Here is a 20,448-nt window from a genome sequence, read left to right on the forward strand (position 1 = left end):
ATTTGATCACTTCCCACATACCCCCCTTGACCTCTAGCCCCTCAGAAGTCACTCCTCATACCCTTCCAAAAGCAGGGTCGGCTGGGGCCCTAGTGCTAGCAGAAGAGCCCAGGGCTCCAGCCCGGCTGTAGCCTTGGACCATGTTCTTCCCACAGGAGAGGAGGGGATTGCAGAGGGGGTGGGTATTGGGGTACCAGGGTTGGATAGCTGGGAAGTGGGAGGAAAAAGGGGAACCCTAGAGTGATTCTGTAGGAGGAGAAACTGTGCCTTCCTGCCTCCAGGGGCCCGCCTGGTTCTCCCTTGAACTCAGAGAAGTGTTATCTTCTCCAGGAGCTGTGCAGTCACCCTGGCTTCCGGTCACCCCTCTTCTCAGGTTTTGTTTAATCCCTTTCATCTGGCAGGAGCTCTAAGTGTTGTAGCATCACAAAAAGACATACGGAGGTGATCCAGCTTACCTGGGTAACACAATTCTCGTGGTGGTTAATGTTCAGCCACGGCCGCTGACTCGTGGTCCAGGCCTTTGATCACAAACCATGCTGTGTGAAACCTCACGAATGGGTGAGGTGTGCCCATCTGGGAGTTCAGGTCTGAGGACCAGCCGGGGGCCAAATCAGAAGGGTTTTCCTAAGCACGCTCTCTGACCCAGCCCTAGGTGCTCCCCTGTCTCCCTGCAATGCCCTGCCCCTCTCCTGCAGCTCCTCCCCCAGCCTGCCCTGCTCAGGGAAGCAAAATGCTTGGGATCTCATCAAAACCCACTTTAATGATGGGGTATTTGCTTCCTCAAATTCTGAGGCCAACTCGAGCAAGCCCTGCTCCTCCAGGAAGCATCCCAGAGGTACCATGTCTGCATTAGAGCCCTGTTGAACCAGGTTCCTGAGGGGCAGGGCAGGCAGATACTGAAGAGGTCAGCTGAGCAGGAGTTTCCATACAATAGAATGTGTTATCGTTCCCAAATGGCCTGTGTTTAATGATCAGGTCAATCAAACAGCTGCACTGGTAAGACTTGGGGTTAATGAGGTCTGATTGCAGCTCCCCTCTCCCACCAAAGTCATGAGAATGAACGCCTGTTCACTGACCCCAGGTGACCTACCTCTTCAAAAATAGGTGCTTTGGGTCACAATGGGGACAAGGCCAAGTCCATCAGAGTGAAGAATTACCGAGGTGCACGTCCCATTGACCAGGTTGGGATGGCAGGGTGGCACAGCAATGATTTACTAAACAAGCCTCCAGTGTGCCAGGCACTGTGTCAGACCTCAGGGATGCTGTGATGAATAAGCCATTGTCTTAGTCGGCTCGGGCCAGTATAACACCACCACAGGCTGGGAGCTTTAATGACAGACATGCATTTCTCACAGTCCGGGAGGCTGGCAGTCCAAGATCAAGGTGCTGGCAGATTCTTTTCCTGGTGAGGGCACGGTTCCTGGCTTGCAGACGACCACCTTTTCTCGGTGTTTTCACATGGTGGGAGGGCGGGAAGGAGTGGGGGAGAAGTAAAAGAGAGAGAGAGAAAGGACCTGGTCTTTCTTCCTCTTCTTAGATACTGATCTCACCAGGCGAACCTCACTCTCACGACTTCATTTAAACCTAATTCTTAATTGCCTCCCAAAGGCTCCATCTCCACATGCCACCACATTGAGGGTAGGGCTTCAACATATGAATTTGCGGGGACACAATGCAGTCCATAGCAGTCACAGACCCCGCCCTTGAGGAGCTCCTGGGCCTTCGTGAAAACTCATTTTGATACACAGCTTGGAACAATCTATATGGTCAACTCTTCAACAAATCGTTCCCAGCCCCAGCTCTGTCAGCAAGGCGTTCTTATTCACCATCTCACCGCGAGTTATGACCTGGGCAGGGCAGTGATATAGGGGAGGGGGAGGGGGACGGTGGGACTAGTCCAGCGGGTCACGCTGCAAGTGGATGGCAGGTCCCAGGTCTCCTGTTAGCCTAAACCTCTTCCGCTGTCACGATGGCAGTCTTCTCCGAGGGAGGCGTGGCATTGTCAACTTCAATTTTAGTTCCCTTTCATTTAAAGATAAACTAGGTCAGAGAAAATTTAGGAAGAGACACGCCATAAAAATCAAAGACAAGAAGGTCAGACCTATCCTCGTGGTTTACAGTTCAAAATGTTCCAGAGCATGCTGAGATTAAAGGCTTGCATGGGGGAACAGAAAACAACCATGAGTAAATAAACCAAGATCTTAAAAGACTTATTTATAGCCTGTCCACAGCCAGGTAAGTGCCTGTCTGCGGTGGGGACCCAGGGCCAAGCTTGCAACACACCAGATAAGCTTGGTGGGGCTGGAGTTCCAGGAACTGCCCTCGTCACCCTTGTGTCCTTTATTAGGAGCAGCCTGGCAGCTAAGACAAATGACTTAGGTACCGGGAAAATGCTCGTCCTTGGCAAGGAACGAGAGCTTCGAGTCAGCTGGCCAGGCGGCATCCTGCTTGGGAGGGTGTGGTTCCCGGCTGCCCAGCCTCAGGGAGCTGCAGGGAGAGGTGCCCTGACCAGGGGAGAGAGGGGGACCAGCAGGGACTTCGTAGAGAGCGCCTGGCAGGAGTAGGGGCTGCTGCTGAGGCCTTTGCTTTTTCTTTTTAAAGTAATTTGGGTTTGGTAAAGAACTATCCTTGACCTTTGGCAAGAGGAGGAGTGTTGTGGCCGAAGATAGTATGTTTTCACATATCACTGCTCTTACTAGATCCTAGCGGAGGGAGGGACATGAATGGGTCCCCATGGGCTGACCTCTGGATTAAAAAGACAATGGTGTCTCCTGGGTCACTCAGATCTGGAGGGGGAGGTACCCTAGAGCAGCACCGTCCAGGAGAACTTTCTGTGATGATGAAATGTTCTGTATCTGTGCTGCCCAAAACCATGGCCACCAGCCACGTGTGGCTGTCGAGCCCTTAACTGTGGCGGGTGAGGCTGAGGACCTGAAATTTCCACTTTATTTGATTTTAATTAATTTAAATTTAAAAAGCCACACGTGGCTATTGGACAGTACAGCCCTGGGAATAATGCTCCTGTTGAGAAGAAGTAGAAATGTTTTCTCTCACCCCTGCCCCTCACCCCGATCTAGAAAGAGCTTTCTTTCGACGTTGGGAATAGTGGGTAGAGTCAGTTCTGGGGCTAAATTCTGGCTTTACCATGTAAGCTGCGGGACCTTGGGCAAGGGACCTATGTAAGGCATGTAGTGTAGTACCTGGCACACAGCAGGCAATAAATGATAGCTATGGTCATTTTAAAAATAACCTCCCCGTGTGGCTACTTGCACGGCATTTGTGGCAATGGAAGTTGTACCATGGAAGAAGAAAAGGATTTTCCCCAAACAGAGCTCAGTCGCCATAGAAATTAACTGGTATCAAGCACACTGAAAGCTTAGAGGCTGAACTGATGTCCTAGGTCACATCTTGGGTTTTAACTTCAAGGAAAAAGAACTTTGAAGCAGATGTGAACTCGTGCCCAGAGCGCCACATCACCATTCAGGTCTCGCAGTGCCTCCCAGCCCTCAGAGCCATGTCTGGGGCCCCTGATCCCTTACATTACATCGGCACATCTGCTGGCCGAGGGGCCACCTTTTCCCTCCACCACTCGTAGGTGGAATCTGCAGACGTGCATTCATTCATTCAGCAGACATTGACCGAGGGCCTATGATATGCTGGGCACTTGGGATACAGAGATGCTGAAAACACAGTCCCTGCCCTTTGAAGCTCAGGACCTGGTGGGAAAACAAAAGTGAGCTAAATCCCTATTTGAAGTCAGCACAGGTGCCTTAGGGAGGGATGTTAGGGATCACTGTCTAATCTGGGGAGACGGGAGGAGCTGGTGGGGGGCAGCATGGTCACCTAGCTGAGTGCAGAAGCCCTGGGGATGCAGCCCAGAGCCGGGGGAGCCAGAGGATGACCAGGCTGATCTCTGCGAGGGACCACGCGGGTCCAGAAGAGTACCTGGGGATCGTTTGTCCAGCCGGTGTACCCTGGAGGTGGGGGAGAGAATACAGGGCCCTGGGCAGGACTCGGCTGAGCTGCACATGCCTCTTCCCAGAATGAGGTCACGGGCCAGCTGTTGTTGGCTGTGAGAAGCCCAGGCCTTTGTTAGGGGCCGGAGTGCAGCTGTCACGTGAGCCTTGTGGAGTGGCGGGGATCGCCATGCCAGCCTCTGGCCCTGCCCATGCGAAGAAGCATGGCTGCATTTGCAGAATGTTTCCGCGCTTCCATTCTATCGTGCTCACTACAGCACGTGAAAACGGAAGGGGAGATGCGTGTGGGAGTGTATGTGTATGAAACCAGAGAAACGAAGTGACTCAGCAGAAGTCACACACACAGAGGCAGAGCAGGGGATGGAGGCCTCCCAGAGCCCTTGGCATTCCCACTGAGAGAGATGAGTTATAGGTGGTGTCGTCTGCTTCCCCCTCCCCCTGTCCCCCAGCTGTGTTCCTTTCTATGTTGGCACAGGTTACCTAGAAAATGCTGCTAAAAATGTAGGTGACATCCTCAGGTATATTATCGATTTCGCCTTTGAAAAAATCTGGTCATTTACTAAGTGTCCCCATTTCTCCTGCAGCCTGCGGGAGGGATGAAAGCTGGTCCCTCTGGCAGGCGACAACTTTTGCAACAGGAGCTGGAGAGCTGGGAGGCATGGCTCTCCACAGGCCCCAGGGCGGAGTGTGGGTATGGGTTATCATTAGTGGTTGGGGGGTCCTTTCGTCAATGCCAGGAGAGCGCCCTGGGGTAAAACATCTATCCTGGTGGATTCATTTCTTTGGACTTCCCAGAATTCCCTCCCTGTTGCCTCTATTTGAAATACCAATCTCCTTGGGATGTCTCACTCATGAAGCTCCACATACCTCGGTGAGGGGCTACAGGAGCAGCATGGATGAGGGTAGGGGTGGGGGTGGGTCCTTGAGAGGCTGAGAGTGACCCAGGGTGGACCTGCTGGGATGCACTGGTCCACGGGGCGCGCTGTGAAAGCTGGTAGGCCTGACCTTCAGGTCTGGTGTCGGGAGAAAGGGATTGGTTTTACTCCCAGGGTTGGAGCCCACCTGGAATTCATTTCCCAGGCTCTGAAAGGCACACTGGGCGCCTGCAGAGTTGCAGGAGGGACCTCCTGAGGCTGGGAGGCCTGTGTCTGCTAGAGCCCCTCATCAGGGATAATGCCACCCTAACAGCCATATCCACTGTCTGCTGTAAGGAGCCCTGCCTGGACCTTCTGGAATCCCAGCTGCTTCATCCACCTGGCAGCTACAGAGGGCCGGGGAAGAAAAGGCTAGCTGATGTTCCTCTAGCACTTTTAATTTAAAAAATCATTTTCCTTCTCCAGCTTCAGTTTCTTTGTCTATAAAATGTAAATTTGGAGGCATTTTCTCACTCTGGATGAGATGATTACCTCTCATCCCGGTCCGCACACCGTTTCTGTTTGCAGGTCGAGATACCAGAGTGATGCCAGGGAGAGTGAGCTGGGCCTACCTTTCCACTGAGCTCTGCCACTTAGAGCTGTGGGTTGCAGGGGAGTAGGGAGGGTAGGGGAGCTGCTCTGTGTTTCAATTTTATTTTACTTTCCCATCTATGAAATGGGATAATAATACCTGTATACCTTAGACGGCACGTGATTATTGGAAGGCTCCCGCGAGATAATATATGACAAAGGACATTGTAATAAGAGAAGTAATATATAAGTAAGGGGTATTATTAAATGACATTTGGAAACGAATTCAACCCCGCCCTGTCCTCGCCAGCTGGTTCCCCTGGGTGTTATAAATGGCTCTTTCACAGGATATCTTTGTCTTGACTATGATGGGCTCACTTCTGAAAAGGACTGGACCGTAGGGGTATAAGTGTCTCCTCTATTCCCCCATTCATCCTAATACCATAACCCGAGCCATATGGTAGGGTGGGCTCTGTCTCCCACCCATGAAACCCCTGCTCAGAAAGGCTCTGCCAGGGGCGTTCCTGCGTTCACCCCCTTCTCTCTCTTGCAAGGAAAGGCTCTGTCCCTCCAGCGCCCCCAGACCCAGTTTCCTAGGCGCTGGGGTCAGTTTGCGGGCCTGACCAGGCTAGCCCTGCCGTAGGATGAGGGAGGTGAAGATGAGGCTCTAACTGCTGAACTGGGGCCTCGGGGAATCCTGAACCGGGAATGGCTGGGGCAGGGGGCCCGGGGGGAGTTGGGGCGACCCGGCCCTTGGGGCGTTCTGCCCCCGGATCGGCCCCCGCCTGGTTCCCTCTCCTGTCCCGGCGGGCGCTGGGCTCGCAGCCCTCCTTGTTCCGCCAGCCAGGTTGTTGGCGAGTTAGACCTCCCAGCCTCACGGGGCTGCTGTGCGGCTGCGGCGACGTCGGCGACTGCGGCGCTGCGGAGGAGACGGAGGGCTGGGGAGGCGGCGCCACGTGAGTCCCGGGCCAGGCCAGGGCTGGGGCCTCGGCGGGAGATTACCGTATTTACCGAGGCCAGTGCCGGCCCCTGGGGGCGGGTCACTGCAGGCGCGCTACCGTATTTGCCGGGAGCCGCGCAGACCCTTTCCGGGAGTGGCGAGCGCCGCGACTTAATTATGTATTTATCCAGGGTTGCGTGGTTTCCCGCTGGCGCTGCGGGAGCGGGAGGGCGTGGGTTGCATGAATTCCCTAAGGGAGCCGGGGCTTACAGCGGAATGGGGTGGGTTGCTGCAGCAGAGTGGGAGGCCTACATATTTTAGTGGGGGTGGGGTTGCGACGTAGAGTTTACCATATTTCTCCAGGATCGCTCCGGCCCCAGGAATTGGCAAGGCTGTGCGCGGGGGGCGGGGGGGGGGGGGTCGGGTGGGTGGGGTCAGCTCTTTTGATTAATGCCGCTATTTGAAAAGAACAGCGGTGCGGGAGGCTGGCCGTCTTTATGAGGGTGAGGGAGAAGAGGCGCGGGAGGCGCTGCGGAGAGTTACCGTATTTGCCTTGGGCAGCGCAGAGTCGAGGAAAGAGCCACTGCTGGAGGCCGGAGGAACTGGGGCGCAACCTGGTCTGTGAGTGTGGGATGGGATGGAGGAACCTGGGGGAGACAGGGGGGCCATGGCCTTGGACCCTCTCGGCGGGCGGGGCCCTTGGTCAGGGGTATAGCTGGGAGAGTGGGGAGGCTGCCCAGAGACAAGGCCGGCCTGAGATTGGCCAAGGGGACGGTGATGATCTGTCTTTGCAAACGTCCATGCAGCTGCCTGGGGAAAGACTTGTGGGTGGGGTCTATTGCAAGTAGAATTTGTCCCCTTCCCCTGGGTGAGTGCTGTTCCACCCCAGCCTGGGGATAGGGGGAGACAGAGGGTGTGCCTCTGGGACCCCACTCTGCCGATAGGTCCACTGAGGTTGTGGTTAGCAGAGAGATCTGGAAGTGTGGAGAAGGTCTGCATGGAGGACCAGGGGAAGGGCCAGCAAGCTTCCCAGTTGGGGGTGGGGGAATGCAGGGGAGTGGCCAGCTCATTCCCTCCGAGCCGGCCTCAGGGCTCTGCGGGAGCAGGAGCCTAGGGTTTTGGGGAGGCACGAGGGTGGTGGCCGCAGACAGTGCCCCAGAAGCAGTGGTCCTTTGGGTATTGATGGCTCTGTGATGGTGGCCAGGAGGGTGGTGGTCTTGTGTGTGTGTGTGTGTGTGTGTGTGTGTGTGTGTGTGTGTGTTTTGAGGGGAACTTAGCTGGTGAGCAGCTACTATGTTGAAAAGAGCTTTTGACAGTGAGGAAACTTAAGGCCTAGTCCTGGTTCACCTTGTTGTGCGACCCTGGGCAAGTAAGTGGGCCTCACTGAGCCTCAGTTTCCCCATCTATAAAATGGGGTTCAATAAGCCTGCCCCTTCCTCAGGGCTGTTGTGAGGACAGTGGGAAACAATTTAAGAGGAACACAGTGCCCTGGGAAAGAGGATCCTTAGGAGAACCAGTGTGAACGGGATGGAACTGAACTTGGGGGTGTTTGTTGAGCTTTGAGTGTTCCTCAGCCTTGGGCCAGGCTTTGCTGGGGCGATGCCAGATGCCAAGAGGAATCAAGCTGAGACCCGCCCTCTGGGAGCTCACACTGTGGTTCAGTGACTTGCAAACCTTTTACAGGCATGCCTCATTTCGATAAACAAAGAGCTGCTGCCTTAATGTTTAACTGAGGTTACTTTCAAGTTTACAGGGCTTTTGTTTCTTTTTTGAAGCTTTGCAAAAATATCTTTAAACCACTGTTGACCCACCCTTCCCTCCAGATTGGGGATGCACCTCCCTACCCCGCTTCTTGAGAATCTGGTTGGAGAGATAAGACGCATCCAGGTTCAGTATAACTTACAACACTAGGAGTCCCTGAATATTACTCATCAGCGTTTATTCAATGCCTTATGTGGCAGGCACAGTGTTTGATGTGGGGCATAAAAGGAAGCGGCTCTGTCCTCAAGGTGCTCACAGGGCAGGGAGACAGAGGTGGCCTGACAGACCAGCATGCTGTGTGATGAGTGAGGGTCATAGGGTTGGGTCACGTGGCTCAGGAGGGGCTGGAGACGTCAAGGAAGGATTCTAGCAGGAAGTGTCATTTTAGAAAGGCCTGAAGGAGGGGTAGGATGTGATTACGGGTAGAGGAGAAAGAAGGGCATTCCAGCAGGGGGACACAGGCTCGAACAGGACTGGAGAGTGGCGGGTTCTGGAAGCCGTGGGAGCCCAGGGGAGTGTCCTCCCTGAGGCTGGGGCCTGGGTGATCCTCAGGTGCCCCCTGACTACTCTCTCTGCTTCCGCCTCCCCAGGGGCCGGTGATTGCAGCCCGAAGTGCCCATGACCGAACTGGCGTCCTCCGGGGACAGGTCCCCTGCAGGGGACGGGGAGGAGGGCCTGGGGGACGATCGAGGCCTGGTCATCCACCACCCTGCAGAGGAGCAGCCGCACCGCTGCCCACTGTGCGGCCAGACCTTCTCGCAGCAGCCCAGCCTGGTGCGGCACCAGAAGGCGCATGCCGGAGTGGGCCGCGCGGCCGCCTTCGTGTGCCCCGAGTGCGGCAAGGCCTTCAGCGTCAAGCACAACCTCGAGGTGCATCAGCGCACCCACACGGGCGAGCGGCCCTTCCCCTGCCCCGAGTGCGGGCGCTGCTTCAGCCTCAAGCAGAACCTGCTCACGCACCAGCGTATCCACAGCGGCGAGAAGCCGCACCAGTGCGCGCAGTGCGGCCGCTGCTTCCGCGAGCCGCGCTTCCTGCTCAACCACCAGCGCACCCACGCGCGCATGCCCGCGCCGCACCCGCGCCGCCCCGGCGTCTTCGGGGAGCGGAGGCCCTACTTCTGCGCCCGCTGTGGCAAGAGCTTCGCGCGCGAAGGCTCGCTCAAGACCCACCAGCGCAGCCACGGCCACGGGCCCGAGGGCCAGGCGGCCCATTTAGGCCGCGTGCTCTGATGCGCGCTGGACCTGCTTCCTCCGGCTGTTTTCTGCCCCAGAGCCGCATCCGTGACCTCTGGAGATGGCGCTGGGCTTCGGCGCCCTCTCTGGCTGGGATCCCGGGAGACTGGGAGGGCTGGCTTGGGGTCTCAAAAGAGTGGGCCACCTCCTTCCGCTCCTTCCCCAGGACCCTCTGGCTGGCTGCACACGGCTGCTTTGGGCCCCTGCGTTGGTTTTCCTCCGCAGGCCCACCTGGCTTAGAGCAGGTGAGACCCGGCGCTGGCCAGAGCCCGTCTCAGGCTTGTTCGGGGTCAGGTGGGGACAGGTGAGGGAGGTGGGGCGTACTGAGCTCCTAGGTCTACGACTAGCTTCTTACTAGATCTTCGTTCCCTGAATGTCAGAATTGAAAGCGACCTGGAGAGGGTACTCTCCACAGTCCTCAGGCCCACCCCCAGCTCCTAGGGTCTCCTGGCACCAGCACTTACTATTTGGTACCCTTGAGAAGTCATTTCACTTCATGACCCAGTTTGCTTATCTGTGAGTTGGGGCTAACGATGAGGGGTCCTCCTCCCTGGGATATTGTGAGGATTGTAATTGCTGTTAGCAGACAAGAGAGGCTGACGTCATTAACTGAGCGCCCCAGTGTGCCAAGCAGTGTGCTGCGCAGGGCTCTTGGGAGGAGCACCGCCGCAGGCCCTGTCCCCTGGGGTGCTTGCTCATACAGGGTGATGCCGGCTGTCGGCTCTCGTGGGGACAGACTGCAAAGTGCTCTGGGAGGCGAGGTGATTGGTGTCGCCCAAGGCAGTTTGATGGTTTGAACTGGGTCCTGGGGACGAATAGGGAGAGCAAGGGTGTGGAAGGTTTCCAAGGCAGGGGTCCTACCTTGGAGGCTCACATTTGCTCTACAAAGGACTTTGTGGCAGGGAGAGGGGACACTGAGATGTTTAATGGGAAGAGCCCAGTGATCTCAAGTGCAGTTCAGGGACAACTGGAAGCACTGAGGAGAGATGGAAGTGGGACGGGCGGGAGCCTCGAGGGTCCTGGGGTCATCCGGGTAAAAGAAAGTGAGGCCCCCCAAGAGGCTTGGCTCAAGGTCATGCAGTGAGAAAGGGGAGAGCCAGAACCTGTCCCCCGGGCCTCAGATTCCAAGTTGATGCTCGGAGGCATGGGCTTCTCAGCCATTTGGCAGACAAGGACACTGAGGCTCACCCAAGCTGGCCCTAAATCACACGTAAGAGCTAGCAGTGCAGCGGTGGAAGCCTGGACCTCATTTTGGGTTCTGGACCCCAAGACCCTTCATTTCTACTGTGTCATTGTTAAGAGAGGCTCTTACAGGTGGGAAAATGGGGCTTTGGGGATGTGGGAATGTGAGCCTGGGCAGCGGCATCGCTAGGGGCTGTGGGTGTCTGAAGGGGACATGGCATCCTGGGTAGTGGGTTGGGAGGAAGGAAGCTGGGGGCTGGCAGAGGACCTGCTCTCATAGAGCCCTTGTTCCACGCCCAGTCCCGTGCTCAGTGCTGGAGACCCATCCCTGCCCTCTGCCCTTCCTTAGAGCCACGGGGCTTCTCAGCGATCAGTTGTCCTCTGCCTGCCGCCCCTAGGTGGCTGTTGCACTGTGGACTAGTACTTAGTGGTGGAGATTAACAGATTAAATCGGGACCCAGGACATCTGGAACCAGTCACCAAGTGCCCTGAACCCACGTTGTCTCATTGGTAAATGGGATTAGTAATCCTTGGGTGCTTGGTAGGGGCTAAGAGGACTCAAAGCCCTGGATGGGTGCAGGGGGTCCATGACTGCTCCCTCCTAGCCCTGGAGAGATGGCTGACGGGGGCTGGGCAGGGCCACGTCCCACCCCAGACCTGACCCTGGTCTCTTTGTCTTTGTGAACAGATGTGGAGTGTACAGGACCTCTGGGCTGTGTGCAAGGCACAGCTGACACAGTGACTAGGAATGGGGCCCTGGGCCTGTGCCCCGGCATGAGGACACGTCCCCTAAGAAGACCTACCTCGGGAGGTGACAGCAGAGGGACCGATGGAGCCTGGAATTGGAGGCAGGTTCTGCGCCCTGGTGGAAAAACTCCCCGGACCTGCTGGGAGTCACAGCCGAAGAAGAGCTCGTGCTGGCTGCCTGGCTGTAAGCCTCCACTCTCCCGTGGCAGCAGGGCCGGTGCCTGTGTGGGGAGCCTGCTTCTGTGCTCCCGCCCGGCCCACCAGAGACGGCAGGTGAATTGCCTAGGAGAACACAGCAAGTTGGTAGCAGACTCGGCTCCAGAGGCAAGACCTTCCCCCAGGTGTGCACATACCTGCAGGCTTCGCTCTCCTTTCAGAGCAACGTTCTTAACACTTTTGGGGTCGTGAAGCCCTCTGACAAGATGGCAAAGGTTATGAACCTTCTCCCCAGGAAGACACACATAGTCACGTAGGTGCAAGAATCTACAAGCAATCCCAGGAGCTCCTGGACTCCAGGCCGAGATCCTTGGCCCCGGGACTAACCCGCCACTCCTTCCTTACCTGACACAGAGCCCCGGGTCAGGGCCTACATTCGAGTAGCATTTCATCCCCTGCCCTCCCCAACCTCTGCCCTTCCTTCCCTTGTTCAGGAATAAAGAATTCTGAGGAGGGGCCTCTTTTAGTCACTCTCTTCTCCCAGACCTAACAAGCAGCGCATCAGGTTTCTGGAGCCTCACTTCCCTTCCGCAGATGTTGCTGGAAGCTCGCTGGGCTGGGCTGGTCTTCTCTGGTTTGCGGTTGCTTGCTCTGGCTGTACCTGGCTGCCGGCTCGGCAGGATTGGGGGAAGGCTGGGGAGGAAGTGGAGCCTCCCTGCGGGGGCCCGCTGGCTCCGGGCAAGGAGAGAGGCTGGCAGACAAGCTTCTGTGTGTCCGGACTTCACAGCGGAACAAGAGGAGGGTGGTGCCGGGCCAGCAGCAGGGCGAGGGCTCCTCCGGGCTTCACACCTGAGCAGGTTGGCCTGGAGCTCCCCAGCCTCCCCAGACTGGCCCACCCATCAGAAAAGGTGGGACCGACTAGGGCCGGGCTGGGTTTTGATGACAACCAGACTTCATGAGGTAGGTTATAGTTAGTGAAAGCCTTGGAGGTGGGGAGAGGCCTTTAGTCATGAAATGTAGGTCAAATCCCAGGGGCGTGAGTGCTGGGGGGCGTGGGGGAGTTGCGTTGAGGTGAGAGGTCCCAGGGCTGAGCTGAGGTTTGGTCAGGGTTGCCAGGAGGCCCCCATGGGTTCCTGTCTCCAGTGCAGTTTGCATGTAGGTTCTTACCGTCTGCCATATGCCTGGCTCAGGGATAACAGGCCGCTCTGGGGGAGGTCAGAGAAATGAGGCCCTGTGCTTCTGGAACTTCCTTCTCTCTGATCCTTGGCCCAACCCGGGGGACCCTCACAGCTGCCCCTTCTCCTCTCATCTCCCTCCTCGGTCCTGCCTCTGTTTCCCCTGCTGTTGATCTGGCCTGTGCCCCTCCGCCTCCCCCCGGCTAAGCCCTCTTCTCCACCCGGCTGCCTTCCCAACCACCAAGCCCACATTCCGCCCTCCTCTGAACAGTCCTTGTGTTAACACACTATCACACGCCTGAAATTCGTGTGGAGTCTTATGCAGTAAGTCCCCTACATGTGAACCTTCAAATTGCGAACTTTCAAAGATGTGAGCGTGCATTCCATCAGTGTCAGGCGTGAGTGAAGTTGCAGCCTGCCCTCCAATTGTGTTAGTTGGTACCTGAGCTAACTTTGCTGGACTTACGAACAAATTGGACTTACGAACATGCTCTTGGAACAGAACCCGTTCGTATGTATGGGACTTACGGTACTCCCGTTTCCCGTGTGTGTGTGTGTGTGTGTGTGCCCGCGCGCGCGTGTGCTTGTGAAACCTCCACTGAGACTGGGAGCTCCCTGAAGGCAAGGGCTGTGTCATTCCGTCTTGAACCCCAGCAGGGTCTAGCACAGGGCTGGGCTCATAACACTCAGGAAGTAGTTGCCGACTGGCTGGTGGGTCCAGTGCTGGAGGCTGTGGGGTGGGAGGTGATGGGAGGTGTGACGGGGAGAGGGACGTGAGTCCTCTGGTAAGTGTATCTTAGTGGCTGTGGGCTGGCTTTCCTGGGCAATAACAGCCGCAGGAGGCCTTGGGTTCTCCCCTCCTTGGGGCAGTGGGACGGGAGAGACCCCCCCCATCGACTCCGCAGGAGTGTGTGTCAATGGATGTCCAGGCTGGACGTCTCTATAGGTCGCTGACGCTTGCTGGAGCTGACCAAGGGGAATCAGCGTTCTCGCAACATCAGCTCGAGTGAGGCGTGGTCATTTGGGGCTCTGCTGGGAGCAGGGAGGTGGCCTCCAGCTCCGCCTCCATCTTTTCTTGAGGAGTTACGTTCAAGGTCACGTAGCTCAAAAGCCACAGCAGTGAGTCAGCTCGGGCTCCCCCATATGGATAACGACCACTACTTGGGTGTGAGTAGTGGATACCGGGGCCCCTTGGGGTAGCCCCCCGGCAGCTTGCTCAAGGCACAGCGAGGCAGACCTGCTGAGAACCTTCGAGGTGGTTCCCTCAGCACCTGAGCGCTGGGCCACTCCAGGGCTGGCCCATCCCCACCCAGAGGCCCTGGCTGGTCGCATCTCTCTCCTGGCTCTGGTCTTCTTATCTGCTCCTCCTGCCTCGTGGGTTGTGAGAATCGGATGAGTGTATGTATACACTGTGCGCGCTGCAAAGCCCCACGGAGGGGCAGGGGCTGCCGTCATTGTCCGGCCACTGTCTCCTGCCGCAGGTGGGCCTGGCCGCTGACACTTCACTTCACAGCCAGGGGTCTTCTGCAGCAGAGGGTCTGGAGAGCGGAGTTACGCCAGGCCTGCCGCCGTGTTGCCGAGACTTGGATGAGCGATTTTCCTCCTGTTCCTGGTGAGGGGCTGGGCCTGGTCATGGCCAAGGCTCACTCCAGAACCTTCCTTCTGTGCCTTGCTCTTTTTATTTCTTTATTTATTTTTGGCTGTGTTGGGTCTTCATTTCTGTGTGAGGGCTTTTCTCTCTAGTTGCGGCAAGCGGGGGCCACTCTTCATCGCGGTGCGCGGGCCTCTCACTATCGCGGCCTCTCTTGTTGCGGAGCACAGGCTCCAGACGCGCAGGCTCAGTAGTTGTGGCTCACGGGCCTAGTTGCTCCGCGGCACGTGGGATCTTCCCGGACCAGGGCTCGAACCTGTGCGCCTGCATTGGCAGGCGGATTCTTAACCACTGCGCCACCAGGGAAGCCCAAACAGAGCTTCTTTCTATGGTTACCTCTGTTGTCTGTTCTGTGCAATCCTCCCCCCTTCCCATTACACTATACCTTCCTCCTCTGCTGCTTTGTTTTTTTTAATAAAAAAAAATTTTTTTTTAAGTATAGTTGATTTACAACATCATATTGGTTTCAGATGTACAGCATAAGGATTCAAATTTTTATAAATTATACTTTAAGTTATTATAATAAAATATCGGCTATATTCCCTGTGCTGTACAATGTATCCTTGTAGCTTATTTATTTTATACCTCTTGTAGTTTGTACTTCTTGTCCCCCTACCCCTATCTTGCCTCTCCCCACTTCCCTCTTCCCACTGGTAACTACTATTTCTCTATATCTGTGAGTCTGTTTCTGTTTGGTTATATCATTCATGTGTTTTATTTTTTAGATTCCATGTATAAGTGATAACATACAGTATATTTCTTTCTCTGTCTGACTTATTTCACTGAGCATAATACTCTCCAGGTCCATCCATGTTGCTGCAAATGGCAAAACTTGAGTCTTTTATATGGCTGAGTAGTATTCCATTGTATATATACATCACTTCTTCTTTATCCATTCATCTGTTGATGGACACTTAGGTTGCTTCCATATCTTGGCCATTGTAAATCGTGCTGCTATGAACATTGGGGTGCATGTATCTTTTTGAATTAATGTTTTCATTTTCTTCAGATATATACCCAGGACTGGGATTACTGGGTCATATGGTAACCCTATTTTTATTTTTTGAGGATCCTCCATACTGTTTTCCATAGTGGCTGCACCAATTTACCTCCCCACCAGCAGTGCTGGAGGGTTCCCTTTTCTCCACACCCTCTCCAGCACTTGTTTGTTGTGGTCTTCCTACTCTTCTTTATCACACTTTCATGGGTAGGCCTTTGCCCTTTTTTTTTTTTTTTTTGACATCTTTATTGGCGTATAATTGCTTTACACTGGTGTGTTAGTTTCTGCTTTATAACAAAGTGAATCAGCTATACATATACATATATCCACATATCTCCTCCCTTTTGCGTCTCCCTCCCACTAGGCCTTTGCCTTTGATCCCTCTTCCTGGAATATTCTGGAATATTCTGCTCCCAGATATTCCCAGGGCTCTCTTGTCACTGAGGTATGAGTATAGCTGTCATCTCATGGAGGCCTTTTCTAAACACTCTAGGTCAATAACTCCCCATCTATTCTTTTTCACATCAACCAGCTCTATTTTCTCTCTTGCATTTATCACAAACATGACCTTGTTTATTTATCTGTTTGCTTGTTCATTATCTCCCCCTTCAGATGTAAGCACCAAGGACAGTACAATGCCTGGCACACGTCAGGTGCTATATAAATATTTGTTGTGTTAACTGACACGGGTTTTTTGGCCATTACTGGGGCATATTCAGGAAATTTTATAATATAGCAAATTAAACTTATTAATAATTTCAAATGAAATGCTTTTGAGACTACATGTAACAGCAAAGTTGATATGTTGCTCTCTGTAGACATTTATTGATTTCAACTTTTCAGTTTTCTTTTGGTATTTTGCAATGAAAAAATAGTCTGCAACATTTTTATAATTTTGTAAAACCTATAAGCCCTAGGCTTTCTGTCTATGATGTCTAATGGAAAAATGGACCTATTTGGGGGAATTATGTAATTTCTCTCTCTTTTTGTCTGTGCATCCAATAAATGGAATTTATTTCGTTTTTAAGGGGAAAGTTGTGTGAGATTCTTTATTTGGTTGACTATGTGGTGAGGTATAGAGAGCTTACATGGGCTGCATAGTGAGTTAGTCACGCCAGACTTTTCTAACAGATGCCAATGGGAGAGTGGCGCCCTCTAGCGCACATTTGGAGAACTGATGTTGAGTGAATTGAACTTGTGTTCTCTAAGGCCAGCCTGGCCACGTTTTTATTATAATGCACAAGTCAGGGACCATGTAGGCAGTCAGTAAATACTTGCTGAATGAATAAATAGAACCATGAAGCTTTTCAGAGTGCCCTATGGAAGTGAGTAAAAAGAAAAATAAAAGCGGAGTTGTAAAGTTAACTGTCCCCTTAGAGATGAAGTGAAGGTTGATGGCTAATACAGGGGAGAAGAGAAAATTGGAGGTAATGAAATTCGACACGTTTCTTTTCTGAGTTTCCAGAAGGGAGAAGAAGAAAACAGAGTAACTTTCCAAACAGAATGAGCCAAAAAGCCGGCAATGAAAGTTTGCTCATGAAAGTATTAGAGGGACTTTTAAAAGGGGAGTAGACCCCAAAGGGGTTGATACGCCAACTCCATCGGCTGGCTGAGTCGACCACAGGATGCGAGAGAAGGAAGCACGTAATAAGAGTGGGAAAAACAACCACTAGCTGAAAAGTTGTGGGCTGTTTTCATCTGTAAGCAAATCTTTAAAATGTAGATGTTACACTTACATGCGGAATCTAAAATATGATACAAATGAACCTATCTATGAAACAGAAACAGAATCACAGACATAGAGAACAGACTGGTGGTTGCCAAGGGGCAGGGGCTTGGGGGAGGGATGGAGTGGGAGGTCGGGGTTAGCAGATGTAAGCTTTTATATATAGAATGGATAAACAACAAGGTCCTACTGTAGAGCACAGGGAACTAAATTTAATATCCTGTGATAAATCATAATGGAAAAGAGTATATAAAAAAAGAATGTGTATATGTATAGCCGAATCATGTTGCTGTACAGTAGAAATGAACACAACATTGTAAATCAACTATACTTCAATGAAAAATATTGATAAAATGTAGATGTTACTGAGGAAATTTGAACACTTATTGGATACTCGATAATATGGAATTGTTAATTTTTTCTCAGTTACAATTAGGTTATTGTGCTTACATAATAAAAGGATCTTTAGCTTTCAGAGATACATAGGGAATGAAATGCTCTCTGGGATTTGCTTCAGAATCGTCTGGGGCATGGGTGTGAGAAGGTGCAGTTAGAGATGAAACAGTGTTGACTGTGTGTTGATGATTTGAAGCTGGGCGAGAGGGCACCGGGGCTCATTACAGCCTTCTGTCTACCATTGTCGTGTGTTGGAAAACTGCCGTAATAACAAGTTGAGGTATGTTTGTGCCTAATCCTTCTGGCCTTTTGAAAGTTCCCTTCTTTTTTTTTTTTTTTTTTTAACTTTTCGTTTATTTATTTATTATTTATTTTTGGCTGTGTTGGGTCTTCGTTTCTGTGCGAGGGCTTTCTCTAGTTGCAGCAAGTGGGGGCCACTCTTCATCGCGGTGCGCGGGCCTCTCACTATTGTGGCCTCTCTTGTTGCGGAGCACAGGCTCCAGACGCGCAGGCTCAGTAATTGTGGCTCACGGGCCTAGTTGCTCCACGGCATGTGGGATCTTCCCAGACCAGGGCTCGAACCCGTGTCCCCTTCGTTGGCAGGCAGATTCTCAACCACTGCGCCACCAGGGAAGCCCGAAAGTTCCCTTCTTAATACTCCTGAAAAAACTGAAGTGCTCTGGATGTTTTGGGGCAGAGGAGGTGTTTGGGGCTGACTGGGAGTGTTGGTTTTGAGCCCTTTCCTTTTGTCCAAGAGATCAGGATGGCTGAGAATGGGGAGGGGCTAAGAAGATGCCCTGCTTAATTTACATAGGGGGTAATGTCAATGTACTAGTCCTTTCAAGATGGGGAAAGATGATCTAATTAGATAATTGAGCCAAATCATTTTGTGGTCGGATTGACTTACAGATAGATTAACTGGAAAATCTGAAAAGTTTTCCAAATGCTACTGAGGAAATAAAATTGCAGCAAAGACCTCTTTGCTGTCCGTCAGATAGTTGAGTATGAACCGACTTTTGACCTCTAGAATGGCAATTCTACGTTGGAATGCTTTGAGGGTCTTTGTTGTTGTTTTTGAACGAAATGTTTTTAAAAGGAAAAATGACATAAATAATTTTTGAGAGAATCCCAGTTCTTTAGAGTGACTATGATCCGGGAGGGCAGCGCGGTGCCTCTGGAATACTAAGAGGGCAGGTGGGGGACCCTGAGCCCCCTGCCAGTACTTCAGAGGTTGATGCCCAGCTGTAACAGAATACTGTGAGTGAATTTTTGGAAGTAATTTCCGTATTTGCCCTAATTTAGAAAACTTCTGAGGAACACTAGAAATGACTAGGGATCACATCAGGAAATGCAGCATTAATGTCAACTTCCAGTAGAGACAGGTTCTGGGCTCCACGCTCTGGGTCTTCTTTCTGGACAAGGTGCGGGGGGAGGGTGATGCCATGGGACTGATAGAAGCAGGTATTTGGATTGAAGAGGCTTCCGCTGACTTTTCAGTGGCCACTAGACAGAAATGGCTGTGGTAGGAAGAGCATGGGTCTTGGTGTTAAAACTGGGTTAGAATTCCAGCTCTGCCACTTCTAGCTGTGATCTTGGGGAAACTGGCTCCTAACAGGAATTGTCTGGTTCTCTGCACCCCAAAGGTTGCCCGAAGTAAGGCACGAGTGCCTGTTGGGGAGCGTCGCGCTCTTTCTTTCTTTTTTGTTGTTTATTGCTAACTTAAAAAAAATTGAAATACAGTTGATTTACAATGCCATGTTAGTTTCAGGTGTACAGCACAGTGATTCACATATATATATATATACACACATATATCTATTCTTTTTCAGATTCTTTTCCCTTATAGGTTATTACAAAATATTAAGTATAGTTCCCTGTGCTAGACAGTAGGTCCTCATTGGTTATCTATTTAATATATAGTAGTGTGTATATGTTAATCCCATCCTCCTAAAATATCCCTCCCTCCTTCCCCTTTGGTAACCGTAAGTTGGTTTACTATGTCTGTGGGTCTATTTCTATTTTGTAAATAAGTTCATTTGCATCCTTTTAGATTCCACGTGTAAGCGCTATCATATGATAGTTGTCTTTCTCTGTCTGGCTCACTTCACTCAGTATGATGCGTCCCCCTCTTTCCAAAGCACTTCCTTCGATGTCCGTTTCCAGGCTGCACCCCTCAATCCTTGTCCCAGCTGAGCACAGGCACCACCCCCTCCTGGCCACCTGCTTCCCACCCAGCAGGTGGAGGAGGTGCATGATGGGGAAAGTCAGGGGGACCCTCGGGCCCGGAGGGGCATGGCTAGCCCCAGGGTTCTGAACCTGGGTAGGGGTATGGAAATGGAATTGTCAGTGGGTTGAGATTTCCAGGACTTCTAAAAGGGCCCCAATAAACCCTCCAGAACTTTCACTCGAGGCTGGAAGAATAAAATGAGCAATTTCTGTTTCTCTAATTTGAGGGGTTTTAGAAATGGAAGTTGGGGCTCCAGACGTTTCTTCACTTCCACAGTGAATAGAATGGAGGCAAATTTTCCTTGGGTTGGACTTAGTGCCTGAAACCCTTCTACTGGTGCCACCTTCCAGCTGTTAGTCCCCCCCATTGGGTGGGGTGCTGAGTCTGAAATGCCCCCCGCACCTCTTCTTCCCCTTCCAGATACTGCAGTCCCACCTGGTGAGGCCCGGATCCCTCCTTTCTGGCTGGAATCGTCCTGGGGCCAGATGAGATCTGAGGAAGCCCGTGAGCTGCGGTGGGCACTGTGCCATCCAGAAACAGGGGAGCTGAGGAGGTCCAATTGGGCTGGAAAGACCCCAATCTGTTGGGGTCTCAGGCCTCACCTGTAACAGGTATATCTTGGTTGAAGGTAATGTACAAGATGTTTGAGGGAAGTGCTGTAAGTTCATTGCACAAAAGTAAAACCATGTACAGGGCTGGTGTGGAGGAGACCGAGAGAGGATGCAAAGAATGTAGGCCTGGAGATGGAGAGAGGATGCAGGAGGGTGGGTGTGGAGATGGAGAGAGGATGCAGGAGGGTGGGTGTGGAGATGGAGAGAAGATGTATGTGGGT

At 52.7% G+C, this 20,448-nt stretch overlaps 2 protein-coding genes across 2 annotated transcripts in view; both read left to right on the plus strand.

Moving 5' to 3' along the window:
• The first annotated feature begins 6,835 nt into the window (after positions 1–6,835).
• LOC133096984 (zinc finger and SCAN domain-containing protein 2) lies at positions 6,836–11,951 on the plus strand. The gene is made up of 3 exons (XM_061198942.1): positions 6,836–6,983; positions 8,714–9,601; positions 11,227–11,951. Exon 2 carries the CDS (start codon positions 8,742–8,744, stop codon positions 9,351–9,353), a length of 612 nt encoding a protein of 203 aa, XP_061054925.1. The 5' UTR covers positions 6,836–6,983; positions 8,714–8,741; the 3' UTR covers positions 9,354–9,601; positions 11,227–11,951.
• Positions 11,952–12,188: 237 nt separating this feature from the next.
• Positions 12,189–20,448, plus strand: part of GIMAP8 (GTPase, IMAP family member 8) — a 34,352-nt gene continuing 26,092 nt past the window's right edge. Inside the window, exons 1-2 of the mRNA XM_061198932.1 lie at positions 12,189–12,401; positions 20,037–20,244. The gene's annotated coding sequence lies outside the window, so the exon portion shown is untranslated. The remainder of the gene's footprint in view (positions 12,402–20,036; positions 20,245–20,448) is intronic.

Source organism: Eubalaena glacialis, chromosome 8 (assembly GCF_028564815.1).
Source record: "Eubalaena glacialis isolate mEubGla1 chromosome 8, mEubGla1.1.hap2.+ XY, whole genome shotgun sequence".
NCBI classification, from domain to species: domain Eukaryota; kingdom Metazoa; phylum Chordata; class Mammalia; order Artiodactyla; family Balaenidae; genus Eubalaena; species Eubalaena glacialis.